The 12825-nt window shown below is 39.5% G+C and overlaps 1 protein-coding gene across 1 annotated transcript in view; it reads left to right on the top strand.

The window, feature by feature from the left end:
• TRPM6 (transient receptor potential cation channel subfamily M member 6) overlaps positions 1-12825 on the top strand; it is a 179856-nt gene that overhangs the window by 38510 nt on the left and 128521 nt on the right. Inside the window, exons 2-3 of the mRNA XM_043567071.1 lie at positions 8916-8995; positions 12374-12412. Coding sequence (XP_043423006.1) covers positions 8916-8995; positions 12374-12412 — 119 coding nt within the window. The remainder of the gene's footprint in view (positions 1-8915; positions 8996-12373; positions 12413-12825) is intronic.

Genomic DNA, 12825 nt, shown 5'->3' with positions numbered 1-12825 from the left:
CAGGCTCTGTGCTGTCAGCTCAGAGCCCGACTTGGGGCTCAGTCCCACGAACTGTGAGATCATGATCTGAGCCAAAATCAAGAGTCAGATGCTTCACCAACTGAACCACCCAGGCAACCTCCCCACCCCCTTTTAAAATTTATTTATGAACCAAAGTATTTTTGAATGAATGAAGCTCTTATTCTTAGAGGTATTGATATTTCAAAGGAAGAATGGATAAACTGTTAGAATATATGCTACCTATGGGTTCTGAAGGGCTGATGATCCCCCATTTATCATGCTTCAGTGACATCTCTGGGATGGAGAATTTGGTAGGCACTAAAGTCATCCCTAAGGCTAGAAATGAATACAGTCAAAGTTATCTTTCAAAAGTCCCTACATTGCTCATAAAGTATCGTATGTGAAGAGTTGATCTCTAATTGCTTTTTTCTCTAGGTTGAAATAAAACATTTCAGCTGAGCAACAGATTAAATAGGGGATGTTGAAATACTACAATGCAATTGGAATAAGCTGCACACACTAAGACATCATGTGGGACCTAAGGCCAATAAGGAAACTGTAGATCCTGTCTCTGGCTCACACTCGTGCCTATATGTGATCACTTTGGGGCAATGGTTTTCTATGTGTGGTTCATGGACTCCTGGGTGTCTTTGAGACCCTTTCAAAGGATCCTCAAAATCAAATAATGGTACTAAGACATTTGCCTCTTTTGCTCATTCTCTTATGAGTGTCCAGAGGAGTTTTCCTAAGGTTATATGATCAATTCACAGTACCTAAAAAGGCAGTTGGGGCACCTGGGTGGCTCAGTTGGTTAAGTGTCTGACTTCGGCTCAGGTCATGATCTTGCGGTTCAAGGGTTCGAGCCCCGTGTCGGGCTCTGGGCTGACAGCTCGGAGCCTGGAGCCTGCTTTGGATTCGGTGTCTCCCTCTCTCTCTGCCCCTCCCCCCACTCACACTCTGTCTCTGTCTCTCACAAAAATAAATAAACATTAAAAAAAATTTAAAAAGGCAATTAAAATACTACTTCCTTTTCCGATTACATGTCAGTGCGAGGCCAATTTTCTTTGTATACTTCAACCCAAACCACTTACTGCAACAGACTGAATATAGAGGCAGATATGAGAATCTAGCTGTCTTGTCAGACATTAAAGAGATTTGTAAAAATATAAGACAACGCTCTTCTCTTTAAAATCTTTATGAATCTTAAATTTTTTTTCATAAAAAGCATGTTAACGTGTGATAGGTTTACTACTGGTATTTTTTTTTTTAATTTTTTTTTTCAACGCTTATTTATTTTTTTGGGGGGACAGAGAGAGACAGAGCATGAACGGGGGAGGGGCAGAGAGAGAGGGAGACACAGAATCGGAAACAGGCTCCAGGCTCTGAGCCATCAGCCCAGAGCCTGACGCGGGGCTCGAACCCACAGACCGCGAGATCGTGACCTGGCTGAAGTCGGACGCTTAACCGACTGCGCCACCCAGGCGCCCCTACTACTGGTATTTAAAATAAACTAAATAAATGTCTTAAAAAGTCCCAGTTCTGATTTCCTAAGTTCATAAATTTTGGTAGATACAGTCATGTAAATGAGAGCTTTTTGTTAATTTCTATGACTATGAAAGGGTCCTAAGGCCCAAAGTTCTGAGAACTGTCACTCTTGAACTTTGTATACGCCTGGACGTAGAATGGCATTGAAGTCGCTCACGCTTAAGTTTTTTGTTGTTGTTGTTTCTTCTCGTCTTTCTTCTTTTCTCTCTTATTCTTTCACTGAAGATTTTAATTTTTTCCAAATTAAACGTGTGGTATTTGTCTCCTGATATTCAAGAAGTAAGATCCTGTTGCAGTGTTCTTTCTGCTGTGCTGCACATATATAAACCTCTCTATGGATGACCTCAATAAAATTGCCTTCAACCTGGAATTCCAAATAAAAGCATTATTCTTCCGGAGGATGGTAGGTTTCTTAAAAGTCGATTATTTAAGAGGATAGCTTCACTAATAATGACACTTGTGGTAAAAAAAAAAAAAAAAAAAAAAAAAAAAAGTACAGTTTCACCCCAAGAAAAGGATTTTTAGACTCTGTAGTTCACTCAGCTGTAGTTTTGGTAAAGTTGTGGATAATTTAACAGGATATTTGGAGCATAAATAAAGACCATCTATGTACACAGATAACAAATTCATGGATATTTTCTACTTGGAAATTGGAGAAGACTGATTTTATTTATTGATTTATTTAAAAACATTTTCTTAAATGCTTATTTACTTTTTGAGAGAGACAGAGAGAGAGACAGAGACAGAGCACAAGCAGGGGAAGGGCAGAGAGAGAGAGGGAGACACAGGATCTGAAGCAGGCTCCAGGCTCTGAGCTGTCAGTACAGAGCCCGACGTGGGGCTCAAACTCACGAACCATGAGATCATGATCTGAGCTGAAGTCAGACACTTCACCGACTGTGCCATCCAGGGTCCCCATGACTGATTTTGTTTAATTTGAAAATCTTAACAGATTAGAGTAGTTTTATAACAAATAGGCCCAGCATTCAGTTAAATTCTGTATTTTGCTATCCAGGGACAGTTGTAAAGAATACTCACAGAGGAACTTCCCATTTCTTTCCCCCTTTTCTTATCAAAATGATTTAACATGATCTGAGATTACAAACTTTTTTTTTTTTTTTTTTAGCATGTTTTATTCCCCAGGGGACTGCATAAAGCTGAAGCCTGGGTGACAGCAGAGAACAGGATGTCTCCTCACTGCTATTTGAAATTGTGTTTTAGGACATAATGAGGACTTTCACCAATTTGGGAAGGAGAGGGTTGGGGTAAGACATCATTTTAGTTTGAACATTTATGATACACTCTACTTGGCTGTTGAGGTGACTGTTAAGTTCTTCCAATGCCCCATTAGGCTCTGAGGAGAAATCATAAATGTTGTACTCATGTACTTAAGAGTTTATATAATGTAGACATTCATTCTGAAGTTCTAAATGCCTTTGCCCTACAAGGCAGGAAATGAAAATGTTGGCAAAATTTCTCACCCAAACAGGAGAACTGGCATTCTAGGGAATTGTGAGTTATTCAGTTGACATTCCATTTTTACTGATGTTACCCAAAAAAACCATTACCGACAAAAGTAGCACTCACTTTCTCCTACCCCAAAAGAAAAAACATGCAAGATTATCTTTTACGAAGTATGCCTAAATGCTGCCTGCTGGACAGATTATTTACTTGGAAACCAGAGAGATCAACTTGTGGCAGTGTAGACGAACCAGCTCCTTGGGTTTTGGTTCTTTTAGGTTTGCACACCCTTTGCCTAAGATTGTTAATCTTCAATCAAGTGAGTCCTGTGAAGCATCCCTATAGAACGAGGACAGAACCCTGTGGAAGGCCCTGAGCTGACTCTTCCGCATGAATGGGTTTGCTTTGCAGCGAAGCAGTTTCTCTGGGCCAACAGATTGTGCGCTGTGGAAGTGCACCTGCCTGTCCCTCGGCTTGAAGAGGCCCTTGCTCCAGAGGCGAAGCCATGTAGAAGAAATATCAAATGTCCATCTTGAGTCTGAAAACAGTATTCCTCTGGTCCATTCTGGTGCCTCCTGTGTGTCGTCGATTCCAAGATACATAAGCTAACACTCTATCTTAAAGTAGATTACGATAATGTTAAGAGAAAAACGACTTGAGTAAGCGCAATTAATTAAGCATTGTTCATGCTGTGATATGTATAAGATAGTGTGGGCAAAAATTGATTGATGAACAGATAAAGAAGACGTGGTGTGTGTGTGTGTGTGTGTGTGTGTGTGTAATGAAATATTACTCTGCGATCAAAAAGGGCGAAATCTTTCCATTTGCAGCAACAACATGGATGGAACTAGAGTGTATTATGCTAGGGGAAATAAGCCGGAGAAAGACAAATATCATGATTTCACTCATATGTGGAATTTAAGAAACTAGACAGATGAACACAGGGAAAGGGAAGGAAAAATAAGATAAAAACAGAGGGAGGCAAACCATAAGAGATGCTTAAATGCAGAGAACAAACTGAGGGTTGCTGGAGGTGAGGTGGGTGGGGGGATAGACTAAATGGGTCATGGGCATTAAGGAGGGCACTTGGGATGAGCACTGGGTGTTCTATGTAAGTGATGAATCACTAAATTCAACTCCTGAAACCAATACTACACTATATGTTAACTAACTTGAATTAGAAAAACAAAAAGATAGTGTGGGAAGCATAAAAATGGGAACCTGTAGTTTCACCTGGGAAAACATTTGTTAGACATTAGATTTTTTGAAAGTACAACCGAGTTTTTAAAAAGAAATGACCTGTAATCTGTGTACCCCTTCACTCCCAATCGCACAGCCCTCTGAATTTTAAAGAACAATCTTTGGAGAATTTTTTTTTTTTTTTTTAATTAAGGAATGTGTCTAAAACTATGCCTTCTCAGGGGTGCCTGGCTGGCTCAGTCGGTGGACCATACAACTTTTGATCTCAAAATTGTGAGTCTAAGCCCCCTGTTGGATGCAGAGATCACTTTAAAAATACAATCTTTAAAATGATGCCCTCTCAGAGATTCCCCTGAGAGAGGATCTGTTTATTCTCTCGGAGCCTGAAAAGCCCCAGTGTAGAAATAGTTTCATTGAGGACAGGGATGAATTCATATAGCTTATTGATTGATAAGCTTATTGTTAGTTAGTTTGTATAGCTTCTGTTGGGAGATTCGTTTTTAGACCTTTGTTTGCTATTGGCCACCCTCCCCTCAGGCCTGGGATTGTATGTACAATCTGATTATGTTTTAGAGTGAGGCAAACACAGAACCCGAGACCAACAGTTTCCCTTTTTTGTCCTCTGCTTTTCCCTCCTCCGGATAGTAATGTCAGTCAACAAACACCCCCGCCCCCCCACCTCAGTATCTATCTGTCTGCCTGTCTGTCTGTCTATCTATCATCTCACCAAAACACCCAGCTCTGTAGGCTGCCATGATAGCTGCAGAAATGGCATAGTCTCCACCCCCAACTACTGCCCACGACAGTTTGCTGCTCCAAGTGGCAGAAGCCACCACGTTGGACATTTGTCCTCAATGGATCTGGGCTATTGAATTAGAACCAACAAACATTTGGTTTCTAACCACTCTCTGTTGATCTGAATGTGAGAGCCTCTTCTGTATGTGCTGCAGAGTGTATTAAAAAGGCTATCGTTACAAGATAAAGTAAAGTTTGAAACTGGGAATTGCTTGAAACTCTTGCAAATTTGGCCTGATTTTCTTTTCCCATAGTTTTGAGATTAGATGTGAGAATTGCAGGAACAAAGTTTCCATGTTGTTGGTATGGCACAGGTCTCCTGTTTACACCTTTGAAGGGAAAATTATGTTCATGGATTCCTGAAGTTCTAGTTTATGCGTGTTCGTTGTGTTGTTCATTCCAGTAATCACTGGGTTGGGCCCCGGGGGTAACAGAAATGACTGTCAGTGGGGCCCATGAGAGCAAGAGTCTAGTGGGGAAGGTGGACCCAGAGAAGTCATTTCTTTTAAGTATGAGATGTCCCAGGAGGAGGATTTGGAGGTCAGGAAGTATTTTCCTATGGAAGAAAAAAAAAATCAAAGTTAAGTTCCCTGGCTACCAACCAAAAGCTAATTTTTTTTTTTTTATATATCAATAATAAATAGCTAAGATTTAATAGACCCTTAATAAGTCCCAGGGAAAATTCTAAAGCTTTAATTTATTCCTTTCAACAGTGCTATGAGGTATTATCATTATCTCCATTTTCAATATATGACCAAACAGGCATGAAGAAATTAATTTGCTCAGATAGGCCTACCAGTCAGATACCTAATCTAGTCTGTTAAAAAGAATGAATGACAACATAGCCTGCTTAGTTTGTATATCTAGTTTCCTATATTAATGACCCTTTTGGGAGCGCTTTTTAATAGTTAACTGGTGAACGTGCAGTTTAACGATACCAGCGTATTATGTTTCCTCCTTTTTATTCCAAGTTACATCAGAGCAAAAAGCTTGTCTTACCTGTCATAGAGGTGACAGCATGCAGCCTGGAGGCCTGTCTGATATATTGGTTGAATCAATTTGGAATGAAGAGCTCTTTGAGAACATACTGACTTCCCCATAGCACTCTTCTCAGTACTTTGCAAAAAGTTAGGTACTTAATAAATGCTTGCAGAATGAATAAACGAAATTGTTAGTTTTTGCAGTGGAAATAGGGCTTACCAATTCCAAAAGATTGTGTCATTTCTTGTTATAGTAAGTAGATTTTGAGATTACTTTGTTGAGTTCACTCCATGGTCTGTGACTCTGAATTTTTCCAAGTTTCTATGTTTTTAGTGCTCTACCAATTTAGCAGATGGCTTTTAAAAAGATGCTGACTATGCAAAAGGGATAAGAAGGTAGAATGATTTGGGGGGCACCTGGGTGGCTCAGTCACTTGAGTGTCTGACTCTTGATTTTGGCTCAGGTTATGAATCCAGGGTTGTTCTGCACTGAGTGTGCAGCCTGCTTAAGACTATGTCTCTCCTTCTGTCCCTCTCCCCTGCTCTCATGCTCTCTCTGTCTAAAAATAAAAAAAAGGGGCGCCTGGATGGCGCAGTCGGTTGGGCGTCCGACTTCAGCCAGGTCACGATCTCACGGTCCGTGAGTTCGAGCCCCGCGTCGGGCTCTGGGCTGATGGCTCAGAGCCTGGAGCCTGTTTCTGATTCTGTGTCTCCCTCTCTCTCTGCCCCTCCCCCATTCATGCTCTGTCTCTCTCTGTCCCAAAAAATAAATGTTGAAAAAAAAAATTAAAAAAAAAAATAAATAAAAATAAAAAAAAGAGGGTAGAATGATTTTAAGATGACCTGGGCTTGATCTGGGAAGTTTTCCTTGTTTATAGATATGTTTAAAATGTGCAGGAACCAGTCAGTCAATGCCCACCCCCCTCCTTTTTGCTTAACAAGATCTGGATTCTGCTTATATACAGTTCCATTCAGTAGTCAGCAGTTATGTTTAGGGTTGGTGCATATTGAACAAAATCCATGAGTTTAATATTGAAGTATACAGGGGAGTCCATAAATGCCTCATTTGTAATTGTGGGGGAAGGAAAACTTTTCCCCTGCTCTCTTAGGTTTGATGGCTGGCTCTGTAATAAACTGACAGAAGAAAAGATAGGCACATTTATTAATTTTTGATAGGTGCATGGGGACATAACAGGAAAACAAAAGTAAATGCCCCAAAAAGGGTGATATTTGAGAATTGATATACTGTCCCAATAGGGGAAGGGTTGGGGGTGTAGGCAATTTAGGAGAGAGTTAATGATTTGTAGAAAAGATGAATGGGCCCTTAGAAGAATAGATGGGAGATATGATAGTTTGTGACCAGGTTTGTCTGGGTGTGATGTTGACTTCTACTCCCTTGTCTTGAGATAAGAGTCAATCCTTCCTGGTTGATGAAACTCCCAGGGCTTTATGACAATTGAGTTCCTGTGGAAGATCCATCTTTAGGCAGATAGGGAGAGTTCAGCGAAAGCCTCTCACTGTACTTGCCGTTTTCCAAGTGCCTACAGCTCAAAAGAACCTATACACCAAGGCAGCATGTTTTCGGGTGGCATGTCCTGAGCATCTGGGACGTGAGGATAAAGTCCCAGAGAATGAGGTTGCACAGCTGGATTTGTCACCTGTTGTCTGGTGCTGTGCATTTCCTGCAACTGTAGGATGAGAACAGATGTCAGAATGAGGTGGGGGCGGCAGTAACATGGAGTTTGAAAAGCCCCCTTGCGGATTCCTGTCCACTGCCCTTTTGTCACTGCGGTAATGCATGTGTTTATCTTTTTATGTAATGTACTTATATGTCGATATGAGCTAAAATATTTTCATATTAGGAGAAGGCCAAGCTCATCAATTGGCTGGGGTCTATTGTGGCTCCAGTGTCCTCTGCTTCTGGATTTATAATATGGCCCATGGGAGAGCATGGCTGTGAGTTGAGTTTTGTAGAATGGGAGAGATTTTATTACGAGGTTGAGCGAGTACCTATGTCCCATCAGGATTTAAGGACGGTTGTAGGCTGTGCAACGTGAAGCGGCACAGTCAGGGGTAAGCCATGCTTATAGAATGTGAATCAAATTGTCTACCTAAATAGAGAGGTAAACTGAGGCAAGCCCTAATGACCAGAAATTGAGTTGATTCAGGAAGAGCAAGAGAATTGCAGTTCAGGAAGCACGCTGTAGCAAGCTATACCTGAGTCCATGGAAGGCTTGGGGTGGTCTGTATTTATGGGTAAGGAGTGCAAACAGGAAGAAGTCCAGCCAGACTCCAAGTCATTAAGTTCATTGGCTTGAGGATGAGGAGAGATTCTTGGCAGATGTTCATTGGTCAGGAGATAAGTCTCAGTCTTCTGTATGTGAGGCATTTACTGGGAGTCAGTGTCTCAGTTTTTAAGCTCTGTTCTTCTGAGGTCATATGCATGAGATTCCTCAGTTCATATCCTCCAGTCCCATTTGAGATTAAAACCCTTTCACAGAATCCTGTTGAGATTCCAGCTTCCTTGAAATCTTCACCAAAGTGGGACTTTATGAGTGAGAATTTTGAAGTTTGAGAACTTGAAATTCACTCTATAGAACTATGGTACAAGATTTAAAAGTGACTTGTAACAGAATTAAAATGATGCTTCAGTTATAACATTACTTCCTTCCTAGAGTTTTGTGCATTTATGGACATTTTGCTGAAAATGAGATTATGGATCTATTTGTGATTATTTTTGTGTTCGCATTTGGTTTATTTGTGTCTGTGTTGTCTGTGATAGAAGCCAGTAAATGCTTAGTCTGTTTGGGGTTGGTCTTGACATTTTGATTCGTCTCCATGATATTTAAATATATCTTGCCTGCCAGAACTACTGTAGTTACACTGCTTTCTTACATAATTATAATATGAAAAATAACGACACTTTCTCTTCAGTCCCAGAAATCCTGGATTGAAGGAGTGTTCAACAAGAGAGAATGTAGCAAAATCATACCTAGCTCAAAAGACCCTCACAGGTACAATTTTTAATTCTATTTTCCATTTTAAAGCAACACTACTTTGAGGACTGTTTGTGGAAACTTAGAGATATGATTTGTCTAGAGGATTTAATAATATATATCTGTAAAGTGAGCATTTCTTTATTTTTAATCAATGTTTCTTTTTATATATTTATTTCAATGTTTATTTATTTTTGAGAGAGAGAGAGATAGACAGAGCACAAGTGGGGGAGGGGCAGAGAGAGAGAGGGAGGCGCAGAATCTGAAACAGGTTCCAGGTCTGAGCCATCGGCACAGAGCCCGACGTGGGGCTCAAACCCATGAACTGTGAGATCATGACCTGAGCTGAAGTCAGATGCTTAACTGATTGAGCTACCCAGGCGCCCCTGTTTTGTTGTCTTTATAAAAATAATACATGATTATTGCAGACAACCTGCGGAACTCAGGGACCTTGTTGATTTCATACCTTACTCCAACCCCAGTTGCTTCTGACAGTGCCTGCTGCTTGGTACGCTTCTGACAAACATCTGTTTAATGACCGAGGGAAGTATAAAGAAGAAAAAGTTTATCATAATGACATCACCCTGATGGAGCCACTGTTACTATCGTGGCGGTTGTCATTTCTTTGATGCTTCTATTTCTCTTAGTGAAATAATGGTAATTAGGGGAACCCCTGCAACAAACATGATGGCGCTAGAGATCATCATGCTAAGCAAAGTAAGTCAGGGAAAGACAGAGACCATATGATTTAACTCATTTGTGGAATTTAAGAAACAAAACAAATGAGCAAAGGGGAAGACAAAAAAGGAGAGGGAGACAAACTGAGAAATAGACTCTTTACTGCAGAGAATAATCTGAAGGTTACTGGAAGGAGGTGGGTGAAATGGTGAAGGGGATTAAGGGCACACTTAGGATGAACACTGAGTACTGTAGAGCATTGTTGAATCACTCTATTGTACACCTGAAACTAATAGAATACTGGATGTTAACTATACTGAAATTAAACCTAATACTGGATGTTAACTATACTGAAATGAAACCTAATTCAAAACCTAAGGGGGTGCCTGCGTGGCTCAGTTGGTTAAGTGACTGCCTTTGGCTCAGGTCATGATCTCACGGTTCGTGGGTTCAAGCCCCACATCAGGCTCTCTGCTGTCTGCATGGAACCTGCTTGGGATACTCTGTCCCCCTTTGTCTCTGCCCCTTCCCCACTTGTTAGTTTTCTGCCTCTCTCTCTCTCTCTCTCTCTCTCTCAAAATAAATAAAAATTAAAAAAAAATAATTTAAAAACAAATTAAAAAAAAGAAATGAGGAAAATATCTGGTGCTGTGTCCATTCTACCTGGTTTGGATGAACAATTTACAGCTTCTGAATACTGAATATTGAAAATATTGTGAATGTTCCTTAACCCCATCTCAAGCATTTATGGAAAATCGTGACAGTTCGGGATATTTCAAGATGCCGTATTCAGATTATGCAGAGTTCCCTGTTTTCCCCATATACTTTTTGTTTGAGCAGGTAGTGGATGGCAGAATGGAATGACTTGAGTTTGCTGAGTTCTTGAGAACCCTTTGGAAGCTCTACTTTTAGAACAAAGTTCAAAACAGCGGCCAGTGAAAGATAGGAGAATAAAGGGCTATGGAAAATTCCCCAGGGTAATTGGGTTCATGAAATTAAGATTGGATGGCATTGCCCTTGGGGAATAGAAATTAAAAGGAAAAGGAAAATAGAAGAGCCATATTTTAATTGGGGGGGGCACTCTATTTTTAGATCCTTTTTAGCATTTGGCCTTATGTTCATTTAAAGTTTAGAAACCACAGTTGTATGCTTATGAAGGGTAGCATGAAATTCTTGATCTTTGGGGACGACTAAAACAGTGATCCTTGCCTTTGTTAAATATTTACTAGCCCCACCCTCATTGAATTACCTGTGGTCTGTAAGCCTTGTGATTGGAAGTTCTCATTTTACCTGCTTATAAAATGTTTTACAGAATGCCAAGGTAACCTTGTTTTTTCCCTTCATCTTTTATGACATCTTGTGATGTGACGATGGTCGCAATGGAAGGCAGACTGAGCTCAGGCAACTCCTTCTGCTTCTGTAAATAGAAAATCATTTTCATAATCATCGTGTTAATGAAATGTGATAAACTACAGGCCATTAGCCCATAGACTCAAGAAGAATAGCAATGATCATAGTTCCATATTGTAGAATGGTCCAAGATCTACCACAAGCAGTCTCTATTTTGTGTAATTATGAAAAAAAATTAATGGATGATATGGTTCTTCGTTTGCCAGCCTTTTTCTTAGACCCTAGTAAGAATCTCAAAATTGTATCTTTCATGAGGTTTTCTTCCTGACTGTGCACAAGAAAAAGGTGATAGTTCATGATTTTAAATTTAGATGAAAATTTATCTTTTGTTTGTTATTTTTGTAATTCCTAATAAGAAACTGATCTGATAGACTTGATGACAATGTCTTTTTCCTTCTTATTTTTAATTTGCTGGTGAAGTGAAGCTTCTGAGAAAAGACAGTCCCAAAAGGCTAGGACAGGAAGAAGTGACAGGGCCTAAATATTTGTTTCTGAATAATTTAGAATGATCCTGATTCTATGAGTACTATATTTTCTTCCATTGTTTTAACTAATATTCTCTTCTAATTGAAACTTCTTTATACCTAAAATATGATCAGTGATGATCACCATGATCCCCCAACATCAGAAGGTTCTTTTTTGAATTATAAAAAGAAAGATTAATAAGGGTAATACTTATAATCACACCAACCGTCTTTTGATTTGACAGTGTTTTATGGTTTTAAAGTTGTTTATATATAAATTTATATATAATTATGTTACTAAATCATATAATATACAGCATATAAGTAATATATAATTATTATATATAATTTATAAATATATGTTTACATATTTATACTATGTAAATACATTTTCTTAATTCTCAGAATTCTCAAGAATTCTCTTATCTTCATAGTGTAATAATAATAATAGCTACCATTATTATATATACTGCAATGCCACCACTCTAAGACACATTACATATATTATCTCAGGTCATCCTCTTAATAACCTTATGGGGCAGATATTATTTTCAGATGTGAAAACTGGGGCTTGGAGGAATCATTGAATCAATGAGATTTAAATCCAGGTATTTAGGTTTAAATTCAGTGTTCTGTGCATTAGGTCATGGTTGCTGCAGTCTAATTATATTTGGCAAATGACAAATGGGAATATTTGGGAAATGATACATGAGTACTAGCATGTGCTGATTTTGCTAGACCTTGGAAAATAATAGATATTTGCGGTATGTGCATTAAGTGTGCTTTCAAAATGTATCACTAAACTCACAGAGGTTGTGTTTTTTTGTTTTTTTTTTTAATTTAGATGCACGGCAGGATGCCAGGTCTGCCAGAATTTAATCAGGTAAGACTTAGAGAAATAAGATTTCTTTTAATATTTAGGCACTCTGTGTAAAACTTATTGGGGTAGTTTTCTCACATCTTGAATGGACTCAATGAAAGGACTTTATTGGTGGATCCTGTTTACCTCTCCAAGGGAAGTTTTGTTTTTTTTTTTAATTTTTTTTTTTCAACGTTTATTTATTTTTGGGACAGAGAGAGACAGAGCATGAACGGGGGAGGGGCAGAGAGAGAGGGAGACACAGAATCAGAAACAGGCTCCAGGCTCCGAGCCATCAGCCCAGAGCCTGACGTGGGGCTCGAACTCCCGGACCGCGAGATCGTGACTTGGCTGAAGTCGGACGCTTAACCGACTGCGCCACCCAGGCGCCCCTCCAAGGGAAGTTTTAAAAACAAATGTGGGATGTTTTTGAAGGA

Source organism: Prionailurus bengalensis, chromosome D4 (genome assembly GCF_016509475.1).
Source record: "Prionailurus bengalensis isolate Pbe53 chromosome D4, Fcat_Pben_1.1_paternal_pri, whole genome shotgun sequence".
NCBI classification, from domain to species: Eukaryota; Metazoa; Chordata; class Mammalia; order Carnivora; family Felidae; genus Prionailurus; species Prionailurus bengalensis.
Note: the sequence above shows the minus strand (reverse complement) of the source record. Positions and strands in the feature narration are given on the sequence as shown.